The sequence below is a fragment of the Lepus europaeus genome, chromosome 10, assembly GCF_033115175.1.
Source record: "Lepus europaeus isolate LE1 chromosome 10, mLepTim1.pri, whole genome shotgun sequence".
Taxonomy (NCBI): domain Eukaryota; kingdom Metazoa; phylum Chordata; class Mammalia; order Lagomorpha; family Leporidae; genus Lepus; species Lepus europaeus.
Window position 1 is genome coordinate 91,623,743 of NC_084836.1, and position 14,563 is coordinate 91,638,305.

General features: G+C 40.0%; 1 protein-coding gene across 1 annotated transcript in view; it reads right to left on the reverse strand.

Annotated features, from left to right (window-relative positions):
* The window catches only part of PLCB4 (phospholipase C beta 4), a 270,710-nt gene that overhangs the window by 174,277 nt on the left and 81,870 nt on the right, over positions 1-14,563 (reverse strand). Inside the window, exon 2 of the mRNA XM_062202283.1 lies at positions 11,069-11,167. Within this exon, the coding sequence (XP_062058267.1) occupies positions 11,069-11,152 (84 nt within the window). The 5' untranslated portion in view covers positions 11,153-11,167. The remainder of the gene's footprint in view (positions 1-11,068; positions 11,168-14,563) is intronic.

Here is a 14,563-nt window from a genome sequence, read left to right on the forward strand (position 1 = left end):
CTAGTTACACATAGCTATGTCAATTTAAATTTAAGTTATTTAAAATGATTTTTCTTTTATTTGAAAGGAGAAGAAGGGAAGGAGAGTGGAGGAAGAAAGAGAGGGAATCTTCAACCTGCTGGTTCACTCTCCATTTGCCTGCAATAGCAGGGACTGGGCCAGGCTAACACCAGGAACTTAGAACTCAATCCAGTACTCCACATGGGTGGCAGAGATTCAAATACTTGAGCCATCACCTGCTGCCTCTCAGGGTGTGCAATATTCAGCAACCTCCAAATCTTAAGAAAATGTCTGTTTTTCACAACATCCTCTGTTTTTGGGATTTGATGATTCCAGGGTATAGAGAATGGAATTAAAAGCTAATTTTATTTTGGTGCAAAAGTATTTTCAAGTCCATGCATACAATGTGAAGCACCACCAAAATATCCATGAAAAATGTGTGCTATCAAAAAACTACACAAGGGGAGCAGCAAGATGGCGGAATAGGAAGGGAGCACATTGATAGTTTGGCAAGACACATGTTAATAAAAGTGGAGATACTGCAGGGTCAAGGAAAAGTAGGGGAAGAAACAGCAGAGGAAACTCTTCCGGAACTAGTGATTCACAGTGGACCTGCGTGGAGAGCGTGGGAGCCCAAGTTCGGGACACCAGCGGCAGACTCAACGCACCAGCGCTGGAACGCGAGGTGAGCCGAACCTCAATAGCCCGAGACACCAGCGGGCAAGCAGAAAGAGGAGACTAGAGGGAACGAGGCTGGAAACTCCGTGGGGAAAAATTCACCAGGCTAACTAGAAGAGAGAGAGGAAAAAAAAAAAAGTGACCGATATGGACACGAGTTTCTCTCTCTCTGCTCACCCCTCAAAGGCGAGCAAGACAAAGAGCAGGCGCCATTTTTGACATACGTCATAAGCAGGGCGACCTCAGGTCTGCACCAGCCCTGAACCTAGCAGAAAAACCTGACTCTGGGGGGAGGGGTGAAATAACAGGAGATTAGCATCTAACTTGGCAACCCAGTGGGAGACAGCAGGAGAACTGGAGCCCACACTGAGGGCAGCAGAGATTCCCTGTGTGGTCCTTGGGAAAGAGCTTCCGATCTCTGGCTCCTGTGGGTATATCATTTGCCTGCTAACTACCTCCAATTACGTTCAGCTGTGCAGAATTACTTCCCTTTTGAATCAAAAAAAAAAAAAAAAAGAAAGAAAGAAAGAAAGAGATTTACCACGCCTAACCTGGGAGTGTCATCTATGACACACCCTCAACCCTGAGGAACCAAACAGAGCTCTCAGGCCACACCCATCTCAAGCCTCTAAGGCTCCACCGAAAGCAGTCAGTCCACTTAATATAGAGCCATAGTGTAACAAGAGAAAACACCACAGTGAAGAAACCAAATATCTCCAACATGCCATACAACAAACGCAAAAACCGAGGTAACAAGAACAAGGAAGACACTATGACGCCCCCAAATGAAAAAGACACCCCAATTCAAGATTATGAAGATGATGAGATCGAAGAAATGCAAGAAGTGGATCTCAAAAAATTGATAAGAACATTAAGAAGTTCTCAAAAACAAATTCTTGAACTACAGAAATCCTTCATGGACAAGATAGAAAATCTCTCTCGTGAAAATGAAATATTAAGGAGGAATCAAAATGAAATGAAACAACTAGTGGAAAAAGAAACTATGATAGTGATGAGAAATCATAATGAAATGAAGAATTCAATAGATCAAATGACAAACACATTAGAGAGCCTTAAAAACAGAATGGGCGAAGCAGAAGAGAGAATATCAGACTTAGAAGACAGAGAACAGGAAAGGAAACAGGCAAACCAAAGAAAAGAAGAAGAAATTAGAAATCTAAAAAATATTGTCGGGAATCTACAGGATACTATTAAAAAACCCAACATTCGGGTTCTAGGAGTTCCTGAAGGCATGGAGAGGGAGAAGGGATTAGAAGGCATTTTCAGTGAGATACTAGCAGAAAATTTCCCAGGTTTGGAGAAGGACAGAGGCATCTTAGTACAGGAAGCTTATAGAACCCCTAGTAAACATGACCAAAAGAGATCCTCACCACGACACGTCGTAATTAAACTCACCACAGTGAAACATAAAGAAAAGATTCTAAAAGGTGCAAGAGAGAAACGTCAGATTACTCTCAGAGGATCTCCAATTAGACTCACAGCAGACTTCTCATCAGAAACCCTACAAGCTAGAAGGGAATGGCGAGACATAGCCCAGGTACTAAGAGAGAAAAACTGCCAGCCCAGAATACTATATCCTGCAAAGCTCTCATTTGTGAATGAAGGTGAAATTAAGACTTTTCATAGCAAACAGAAACTGAAAGAATTTGTTGCCACTCATCCTGCCCTGCAAAAGATGCTTAAAGATGTGTTACACACAGAAACACAGAAACATGGTCATCAATATGAAAGAAGGTAAAGGAAGGAAACCTCACAGCAAAAGATCACAGGAAGCTCAATTTCTCTTTGCCATAGAATTAAACTCTGATGCTCTGTTAAAGCAATGTGTTAAAGTAATCTATTATGTTCTCTTGATGTCTGTTAATTTCTAATTGTTCAAAAACAGCTGAATTTTTATTAAGAGCTATGGGTTATTTAAATATGTGCTTATTTTCAAAGATTTGAATAATCACCTTGTAACAATGATCAAATTTGGTCTATGTTTTGTCATGATTTTAAGGAATCTTATTTCAACCAGATATTTTGGATTTTGAGCCTTCCTGGCATTCTTGACAGGCATTCAAAAAAATCAAAGTTTCAAACAATCTGGACTCTAAAATTTCCAGTAAATCCTGGACTTTGGTTTTTCCAGTTTGGGCCCAACTGAAAAAATCGAAGGACCTATGTCTCTCATCTTATAGAGACACCAACTTATCAGGCTATTGGGATTATATTAGAAGTACTGTCAAGATGTGATGTGGTACCAAACTTTAAGTTTCTATAATGGAAAATGCTATTAATACAAATGTTTGAGAATTAAAAAGTCTAATGATTTTGTGTTACTAGACATGATAGTTATCTTAATGAGAAAGCCCCAGAGGCCTAAAGGGTTAAATACTTGTAAAATCCTACAGGTGCTTTCAAAAATACTGTGAAGTAAGCAAGTGCCTCTTGTTGGTTGATGAGTTTATAATTTTAAACATGGCGACTTAAAGTCTTTTGTCATCCATAGTTATATATGATTTGCTGCTCATAAAACTAAAGTGTTGTTCGTTCTGTGTTTAGCTGTCCTCCTATAGGTTCCTATGGACTTTTTCCAGCCACTTTTATTGTATTCAGTACTTTGGGATGGCTCTGTAAACAGATGAAGCCAATAATGTATTAACAGTACCAACTGAGAGAAAGTATGGTTAACTGAGGTTACTAAAAACAAAAAGCAATTCAAATCAATTGGCAATCTACAAAAAGAGTTAAAGATTTTAAAAGCTATTATAAAATTGCTATATTGGTCTACTGTGCTATGTTATATGTGTGTACATATTGAAGGTCCACATGGGGAAATTTTATTCAGAGTTTTATTTTAAATGGCTTATAGATAAGATTGTCCATAAATTTAAGCTGCTAAAATCAATCAAAGATACATTTTAATTTGTGTGACCTGAATCTGTGTATCATATGTTTTAAACTTGTTGGTAGAAAGAAACTAAAAACACTTTATATGGTTGTGCTTAAGTTTACTGGTTAAACAAACTACACCATGTTAGAATTTAAGAGGTGTTTTCAAATACATGATTCTTAAAATTTATAGAAGGCATTGGACCTTCTGGTAAATGTTTTCTTAAGTTGTTATCTAATGGTTGAAACGGTTTGCTAAGTATTCATGTAATATTGCTATTGTCAGCAAGCGATCTAGGACTTGCTCCCTCATTTCTCTATTCTAAGCCCAACTTGTTCTTTCATTTCTTTATTCTCCTCAAGGTAGGAAACTAATTCTATTATGAAGGAATCGGTAGGACGCACAATTTAATCTTTAGACCTTATAAAAGAGATGGCTAACATTTTTCTGTAATAGCATAGCCAAAATAAGAACTTAAATAATAATCTCATAGCTAGATTCACTTCGCCATCAGCGAAGTATACAGTAAGTAGAAAAAACCCTCCCTTTCAGACCAAAGGGAAAGAAAGTTTTAAAGTGAGAATATAATTTTCCTCATGGGCATTGTCTACCTTAGAAAAACTACTACAGAACATGCCTGTGACTATAGACTTGTAGTTCAGGCCACCGAAGATTAGAGATGGGAAACGGGCACTCCCTTGACTTGCATCCTCTGGTCTGCTTTAACACAAACCAGGAGGAAAAGAAAGCTAGGCATCAGAAGCAATGGGTGGCAGGCCTATTAATGGCTGATCTGTACAGTGATCTGCCCTCAAGGAGACCCAAAAGGCCAGTCCACTGCAGTGGCTTTCAATGTGGTAAGCCTGGGCTTCAGCAGAAGTCAGCTTGTGAAGAGCCCTGGCAGCTCTGCCAAGAGTTGGATCACTGGAAATGGACCTGCCCTGGAGTCGAAGGATGCCCAGGTCAGAGCCACAGATCTTATTGGCTCTAAGCTGAAAAGCCCTTCACTCAGCCTAGCTTCCAAAGTGACCACTGCAGCTGAGGGGATGGTCAAGTAGGGTCAGCAACATTGCAGGCAGAACTGTCAATTTCTTGTTAGAGATGCCCCCTGCCTTTACCTGGCCAGCTCTCCTCCCAGGCCAGCTAAGTAATGAGAGTCAACAGAGTGCCTTCCCCTAGGAGGTTCACACCTCCCTTAGGATATACCCCATGTGAAGAGATAGATAGGCCTGGGCCTCTTAACTTACAAGGCCTAAAGCTCACCAGATTATTATCAAGCCCCTTCTATCAGGTTCTATTTGCCTCTCAATCAGAAAATGTAATTGTAGCTTAGACAGCACCTTTCTTAGCTCCTCTAATAATGACTCTGTCCTTTGTTCTAGACCCTGTCTAGTGCACTTGGGCCTCATTCCTTTGTAATCATAACCTCTACCACCAATGGTTCTACTCCCAACCTGTGTGTACTGATGGTCCTCTTCCCCACTTAATGCTGTATAATTGTTCAAACCTGGTAAATGCCACTCTTAGGATCATTGGTTACTATCCTCACTCTGTCTTTTATGACCTTGTCCAAATATGATCAGAGTCGGCAAACTTGGAAGGCTTCCATAGCCTTGGCAACTCATGACGACAGCCTAGGGTAGTTACTGGTGCCATAAACTAGAGTGTCAATTTGTTGGGTCAACAACAGGAGCCACTGTGCACTTGCTCCTCATGTGGGATCTCTGTCCTTAATGTGCTGTACATTTTGATTTAATGCTATAACTAGTACTCCAACAGTATGTTTCACTTTGTGTTTCTATGTGGGTGCAAACTATTGCAATCTTTATACTAAATTGATCTTCTGTATATAAAGAGAATTGAAAATGAATCTTAATGTGAATGGAAGGGGAGAGGGAGCGGGAGAGGGGAGGGTTGCGGGTGGGAGGGAAGTTATGGGAGGGGGAACCCATTGTAATCCATAAGCTGTACACTGGAAATTTATATTCATCAAATAAAAGTTAAAAAAAAAAAAACCTACACAAGGATTTCAAGAATTTTTGCACCAAAATAGGGATCAGGATTGTGGCCTAGTTGGTAAAGCTGCTTGCGATGCTGGCACCTCTTATGGGTGCCAGTTCATGTCCCTGCTGCTTCACTTCTGATCCAGCTACCTCTTAATGGCCTTTGAAAAGCAGCAGAATATGGCCAAATACTTGGGCCCCTGCACCCTCACAGGAGACCCACAAGAAGCTTCAGCCACCTGGCTGCAGTTGGCCCAGCCCCACCTACTGTGGCCATCTGGGGAGTGAACCAGCAGATGCAAGATCTCTGAGTCTCTCCCTCACTCACTGTAACTCTGATTTTACAAATAAATAAATAAGTCTTTTAAAAATTTTTGTATCATGGGGGGCCGGCGCTGTGGCTCAGCAGGTTAACACCCTGGCCTGAAGTGCCGGAATCCCATATGGGAGCTGGTTCAAGATCCAGCTGCTCCACTTCCCATCCAGCTCTCTGCTATGGCCTGGGAAAGCAGTAGAAGATGGCCCAAGTCCTTGGGCCCCTGCACCTGCATGAGAGACCTGGAAGAAACTCCTGGCTCCTGGCTTCGGATCAGTGCAACTCAGACCACTGCAGCAAATTGGGGAGTGAACCATTGGATGGAAGACCTCTCTCTCTCTCTCTGCCTTTCCTCTCTCTGTGTAACTTTGACATTCAAATAAATAAATCAATCAAAAAATAAAAATAAAAAAGGTCATGGGAAGAGCCCCTCTAAGGGGGTGGCATTTTAAAAAAAATGTTTCAAAATAAACTTATATTTTAATTCTATTTGTCCACAAACTTTTTGAGATATCCTCATTTAATGTTTAGTGACAGAAATGATGGAAAACAGGCAACAAGTCTTGAAACAGAGAGGTAAGAGGGCATTTTAGGATCTGAGAGTATAAAGACCTCAGACTGGAATTCTAGGAAAGTTTGAGGCGGACCCTGACCTGCCCAGGGAGAGGGGTCTTTAATATGGACAATAAAAGAAACTCAAGAGTATGGCTGGATAAGATATTTAGACTGCCAGTGTTTTTGTAAACATTGCTATTTCTCTCCGCTGCAGTGCAGAAGTCTCTGCTTACAAGATCCAATGAGCCGGCACCGTGGCTCAACAGGCTAATCCTCCGCCTTGCGGCGCCGGCACACTGGGTTCTAGTCCCGGTCGGGGCACCAATCCTGTCCCGGTTGCCCCTCTTCCAGGCCAGCTCTCTGCTGTGGCCAGGGAGTGCAGTGGAGGATGGCCCAAGTCCTTGGGCCCTGCACCCCATGGGAGACCAGGAGAAGCACCTGGCTCCTGCCATCGGATCAGCGCGGTGCGCCGGCCGCAGCGCGCCTACCGCGGCGGCCATTGGAGGGTGAACCAACGGCTAAAGGAAGACCTTTCTCTCTGTCTCTCTCTCTCACTGTCCACTCTGCCTGTCAAAAAAAAAAAAAAAAAAAAAAAAGATCCAATGAAATCACTGCTTAGGAAACAAATATATTTTGCATGTAAGTTAGATAAAAACAGATCTAGAATTGGCAGGGCCATATAATCAGATGCTACAAAGTAGGCTGGTATGTTATGTCATTTCTGAATGTCTGGCTGTCCCCAAAGAATTCTTCAGTAATACAGAAACAAGGAAACAATGCTTATATATACTCATACTAACTATATTTATTCAGAAAATAATATACCTTTTTAAGACAATGACTACTAAATACTTTTTCTTGACCTAGTTAATGCCCATTCACTGTTGAAAACACTTCCCTATATTCAAAATAAATATATGTAACATAATCTCATGTTGCCCTGACCGCTGGGGTCACTGTGATAACATGAGTTCTAACATGGTGCTGAGGGCATTTATGTGGAGTCCCTTTGCTATGATACTTTTCGGATTCCTGGGTTTTGTTTCCTCTGATCCTTATTCCTCTTGCTGGCTGTCAGCTGTCATATCTTTGTGCTGGTCACACACAGACTGTAGAAGCAAACCTTTTCTCCTAACATTTTGTTGCCTTCAATATTTTAACAGCTGTGGCTTAAAATGAATGAATCTTGCAGGATTGAGAAAGAAAATAATAAGAAATACTGGCTGTCATCCAGTTAGAAACACTATTTGGCTTTCTGATTTGATGTTATTATGAAGAGATATGCTTACTTTATAAAATTAAAACTTGTTTTCTGAACATTCTACTAAAAGAGCACTCGAGAAAGTTGAAAACTTAGCTAGCTTGTCTTTGTTCCAAGACAAAGTGTCTTTCCTTCTAGCTTCACCTCCAACATTAGAAGCACAGGTAATCAGCGTTTTCTAAATAGCAGCTATTATGATTCATAGACAAGGAAAATCATCACAAGAAATAAACAGGATTCAAATGGATGAACTTCCAGCTCAACAAACCATGTTTCACTTTATTCATCAAGAAAAGTACTTTCTTCTGTAAAATGTTCTTGCTTACAGAACATTGGGACAGACACTCAGCCAGTGATTAAACTTAATCTTTTCCAAAGAGCCTTCTCTGAAGTATTAGAAGCCATGCAGTATTTTTAAATTATCCTAAAGATTTTCAGATCCCAGAAAATTCCCTTAGAAAACTGCAAATCCTTTGGGATGCTCCAGCAGATTCAGGGATTTGCCAGTTCCAGATAAAGGTTAGCAGCCATTGATGGGGTTCAGGATGAGCTACCCCCAAATATGGCAGGTTGGCATTTGAGACAACAACAGAAGGAGGAAGGTCACTCACCTTCTCACCTCTTCTCTCCTGAAGCACAACCTAAAACCTAGCTGATCTTCTCCTAAGTAGGTCATAAGACTGTCAACTCCTTTCCTTCCTAATACCTGGAGAGAAGGAATGACCTTACCTCTGAAGACATGGCAACACAAAGAAGAATCAGCCCAGGCCTTACTGAGGCCCGCTGGCTCATAGCCATTAGCTCACACACCCTTCGTGGTCTCACAATTCTGCCTGGCTGCCCTCTTTCCTTCAAGCCTACACAGAAAATCACACCACGTCCCTGCTTCTTTGGGTTTTCATTCTGAAGGTTCTCATGACAGGTAACACTTAAGTTAAGCAAATCTGCTTGTTTTTTCTCGCTCATCTGTTTGTGTTTCAGGTGCATGACAGGGTTAGTAGAGGTATTGCTTTTTCCTCCTTAGACCATTATCCTGATGACACAGGCACCCAACCTAGACTTGGCCTTTTCTGATGTGTGGTATATTCAATGACAGTTACATTGTATTAGGTGTAAATTACATAAGTTGTTGATATAAATCTTTTTATAAAAAAGATTTGTTTATTTTATTTGAAACACAGAGTTACAGTGAAAGGGAGCAACAGACAGACCTTCCATCTGCTGGTTCATTCCCCAAATAGCCCCAGTGGCCAGAGCTGGGTGGTTCCAAAGCCAGGAGCCAGGAGCTTCTTCCAGGTCTCCCACATGTGTGCAGGAGCCCAAGTACTTGGGCCACGCTCCACTGCTTTCCCAGGCACATTAAGCAGGGAGCTGGATTAAGCAGAACAGCCAGGACTTGCACCAGTGTTCCTAAGGGATACCTCAGGTGGCAGCTTTACCTGCTATACCACAGAGCCAGCCCAATAGTAATAATTTTTTATACTCAAAATATAAAAATTCCCTATGGTTTACCCTAATATTTTGAATCTGTTGAAGATGAGATCCCCACAAGAGTCTGAAGGACTGCCAAATGTTCCCATTCAATTACCAAGAAAATGAAGAAAAATAACAACAAATCTAGACTAGGTTGAAACCAATTCTATCTAAAATCCTTTTTGTCACTAGACATCTACAAGGATTTGACGGTTGTAGGCATTCTGTCCAGCCCTAAAACATGGTCTTTGACTTCAGAAACTGAGTACAGTAAGAGAGACAGAAGTATTAAACAAAATGTGATGGCAGCAAACTATGTGCAACAGAAAAGATCAGTGGAGGCCCAAAGGAGTTATCTCTTATTGAATGGGTCAGGAAGATATCATAGAGGTGGGAGTTTCTCATTTGTGTTCTGAGGCATGAGCAGGACTTCACTAGTCAAACAAGTACGAATGTGCATTTTAGGGAAAGAGAGCAGTACACACAAAGCATATAATAGGAAAGTTTATGGGGGAAATGGTAAATGGTTCATTATCAGTAAAGTGGAGAATATGTGCAGGAAACTAACAGGAAATGAGGTTGTAGGAACTGGGCAGGAGCCAAATTATGGACGATCTTGTACTTCATCCTGAGGAATTTTCTTTCTGTGGGGAGTCATGGGAAGATTTTGAATAGAGGAAGGATGGGATCGGATTTTTATTTTTAACTTATTTTGTGATCTCAACTATAGAAGCAAAAACAAGGAAGAAATATCAAAAAGAAAAACATAAAAAGACTTGTAGAAAAATGTTAAAGATATAACAGTGGCTGCCTCTAGTGATGGAACATTTTCATTTCTTCTCAGAATGTTCCTGTCTAGCAGTGGCAAACTTTCAGACACATGAATAATCGGCATTTCAGTATTTTAATTCAACACAAGGAAAAGTAACCATGTTTTGGCCCATTTTTTGCCTTTCTCAACTCTGTTTACTTAAAAAGTGACTATCATATAAATCCAGGGAGCCTTCTGATACATACATTGGAAAAAACAAGTCAACAAGTACTCAAGTCCTGTCCACCCACAAAAGAACTCATGAGAAGGTCATTTCTGGACCTGACAACCTGAACCTCTGTCAATCATTTGATCTTGAAAGTATACAGCTCTGACTCTAAATGAAGTTTTCATGAAATTTACTTTGCCTTAGGAGCAACACCAATTTCATCAGACATCTCTCCTCAAGTCACCTCACATTTAAGTAAAACCCAAGAAAATAGAATGCAATTTTAATGCAGTTGAGGCTTCAACCCACCTACCCAGCCCCTCTAAATGATTGGTGTTCCAAAGCCACCAAGTCTGGAGCCTGGAGCCATCCCCATCTTGCAAGTTCACAGACCAGTAAATCACAGAAACAGAGCATGCACAGTGTTAGTCAGACTGGTCCACTTAAATGAAATGAGCAAAGCAAGGATGAGTGCAAGGGCCAAACACTAGTATTTACAACAAACAGAAAGGTTTATATGGAAAGCCTGCCAAAAGCACTTCATTAAGCAAAAGCTGTTACTATAGGAAACTCATCTGGAAAATGAGAATAATAAGAACAACCACCTTATAAAGTTGTTGTGAAAAATCAAAAATACACATAAAGTGCTTACAAAGTAGTTTGGCACACTGTGTAAACTCAATAATTTATTGTTTCATTATCATTATTATATCTGGCACACAGTAAGCACGATAAATTATAGTGTCATTATCATTATTATTATATCTCATAATTTGTCTCTTTTCAACAATTCCAATAAATCCCAGAGATATTCATACTTATGTCAAAGCATATTTATTTAATAGCATAATTAAAATTATAGTTAATAGAATGTTTTAAGAGAAAAGATTTGTAGTACTTCTTTACCTCTTCATATCTGTCAAAAACTGCTCCTTCTTGCAAAAAAGAAGGAACTTCCTTCTGCCAGTTAAATTCATAAGGTTTAGCCATGATTATATTCAAGACCTAAAAATGAAAAAGAATATTTCATGAGTACACAAAATTTAAAAAAAGATCAAAGGTTAATCACTTGTATTTATGTGTTTATGAAAGACTTTCTTAAAATACGTGGAATAAGTCCATAGTAGTCTTCCTTTCTTTTTCCCTTCCTCTGATCCCAACTTTCTCTTGTTCTAAACCTGGCAACAGATCATCATTCATGTTGTCTATGCTGTAAAATAAAAACTAGAAAGAAAAACAGACCTGCAGAATCCTTCAATAACCAACTGTAGGAGTCAAGTACTGACACACAAGATAGACTTAAAGTCAACATGGTGGCATTCCTGGTTTTCCAGTCTGCAGGGAAGGCTGGAAGAACATCTCTCTCACATCTGTTCTGTGATCTTCTCACTCCTGGTGACCACATTTTTCCACTTTTTCCTTTGGTTTCATTTTACATGGCATAGCAACAAAAGTTTCTCATATAAAATATTTATCTCAAAAAAAAAAAAGAAAATGAAAGCTTCTATTAATGCTATCAACTTTCATTGGTTTAACTCTGGTTCTCTCTGCCCATGTTACAGCACTCACTGCTATCCATGTTACTAACATCCAGATCTCTATCTTGGGTATTACTTGCTATGGGGGTGGGGAGGCTGATGAAAGGAGGAGAGTAATTTTGACCTTAATCTCTTAAAAAGATGTGCAAGCCAATGGGAGTCATTTCATAGTTTATTTTCTCAAAGCTTTGAGGTTCAGAACACAGAGAGATAACTTAACCATATGACTCTGCAGGATCATGAATCTCTCCAGTTTTTAACTAAGAGGTGGTGGTGGGCCTGTTCTTTGTGCTGTCTGTTCTCAGAAATACCTCCTAGGCCTGGCATTAGGGGCAGTGGCTGGCTTATTTCACACAATGATTCAACTGTGACCTACAGAGTAGGAAATGTTGACCCAGCCAGTTGTTTTTCACAAGAGTTTGATCCAGATAATTGATTCTAAAATGGGAACAAATGAAGGTACATGTTGTAGTTCAAATGGCTGCAGAGAACATTAAAGGGACAAAGAGTTACTTTTTAAAGGCATGGAGTGGGGGACTGATCACTCCTCAACTATATCCTTTCTGCAATCATCTACCCATAGCCAACAGATAAAACACACTTTATTGTGCCATGCCAAAGGTTCTTCTCAAATTCTCCAGCTTTCTTTCTAAGGCCTCCTTGACAAGACACTTCAAGGTTTAATTGCCTCCTGCACATCATTGAAAAGCATCATCTCACCATCCAAAGCCCACAGGAAGGGATCCACCTGTTCCTTGAGGAACATGGGAAGCAGAGGAGAATCCCACATCCTTTGCAGTACAAACACCTGAAGTAGTTACTGGAAGGGGGCCAGTGGTCTTTCAACTAGTCTCATTGTTTCTAAATTCTTATGCAACTGAAACACATGAGCTATTGCACTGGCTGCCCAGGAAAACCTCCCTGGACTACAGAGAATTTAGTATAGACAGGACAAGGCCAAGGTCACAGCAAGTTCCAAAAGCTATTATTAAAGAAGGAGAAAAACTGGAAGAGTTAGTAGGAGCAGTACAAGCAAGGGAAAATGGGCAGTTAAATTAGGACATATACATCACCCACCAAGGTGGCCTTCTAACCATTCAGTTGGGGTGAACCAAGGAAAGAGCAGCAGCTATTTGGTGTTTTTTGTGTCTTTATACCTCCTGTCTTGTCTCCGTTGCTAGAGCCACAAGGTAGTTTTCAAGATTTTTCAGTCCCTATCCCAGATGTGCTGGATTGACTACAGAGTCAACACTGTCCCCACTGCTCCCTTTTAAGTTTTAGGCCACTTTGAATCAAAATGTTGGAAAGGAACTTTTCATTTCTGGTGGACAGAAAACAGTATGCGAAATAAATTTTATCTAAGGTGCCCAGGTAATGTAGGCTGAGTAATGCCCCCAAATGATACCAACACCCTAACTACTGTAGCCTTTGAATGTTGCCTTCCAAGGCAAAAAAAAAAAAAAAAAAAAAAGAAAAAAAGATTCAAGTTAAAGATGTTGAGACTGGAAGATTATCCCGGATCCTCTAAGTGAACCCTAAAATGCAGTCTCATGTGTCCTTATAAAAGGGAGCCCAAGGGAGATTTGATATGGACAGAAAAGGAGGAGGCAATAAGACCGTAGAGACCGAGATCGGCATGATATGGCCACAAGTCAAGGGCCACTGGTAGCCACTAAGAAGGTAGAAGAGGCCAGAATAGATTTTTGCCCAAAGCCTGGAGCAAAGTGTCTCTAAAGACACTGTGATTTCAGACTTCTGGTGTCAAGAACTGTGAGAGAATAAATTTCTGTTGTGTTCAGCCACTAATCTGCAGTAATCTTTTACAGCAGTCCCAGGAAGTGCATATACTGAGCCCACTGAGACTGGACACCTTTCCTAAAAGGTCTAGGAAGTGGTCAAATCAACGTAAAATACAGTAAAGATTGCTCTAATTTGATGGGAATGGCCATTTAGTACACGTGTTAGCCAAAGCAAAGGAAGACAGAAAGTACAGAATAAAATGTCATCTAGAAATGAATTTAGATAACTCCCATCCTTTAATTCCAAGGCTCTTTTGAGGTCAAAGATAATATTTCTGCAGTATATCCTTCCCCAGGTTCCAAATCCTTTTAGATTTGCATCTGAGCATTAGATGCAAACTTTAAGGAAACCCCACAGCTTCTCCAAAGACATCCAAGAAATTCTCCATTTTTCATGTCTATTTGTGAATGAATGAATTCATTTGAAAAAGTGTTTGCTTCTACTTGATAATATACATCTTTCAAGTGAGCGAAAATACACCATGAGTCGGTTATGAATTTTATTAAGTATAACTTTTATCTTTTACCTTCAACCTTACAACAAATTAGTTCCATAACGGATTAATTCTTTCCCCATCCAACCATACAAATCCCATTAAACCAAATAAGCCATGACCTTAAGTGACTCCATGATGAAAACAAATAAGGTTGTTTTCCAGGACAGAGAGAGGACTGGGATAAAATTTCCACTGACTAAAAGTAAATTAGTTTAATCTATCAAACACATTTCCATATCTTGCTCTTAATCTTTAAGTAAGATAGCCTTATATTTCTAAAAACAGATAAACAGCTATCATCAGATTATCCAGAACTTTCAAATAAATGCCTTTCTCCAATAGGAATCTAGGATGATGCTGACAATTGCATCATTTGTGATAATTTTCTCCATTTGCTAAAAATACCACCATTTTCATCAAGCCATTAAATAACCCTTTCAAAGAAAGCATATAAAGAGTGCAGGACTAAAAAAATAGTAGTAGACAACACTGTTGAGGGGGTTGGAGGTAAGGGAATTCTTTCATGTTTTGATGAACAAGAATTTCACATTGCATTTCTATAGACTT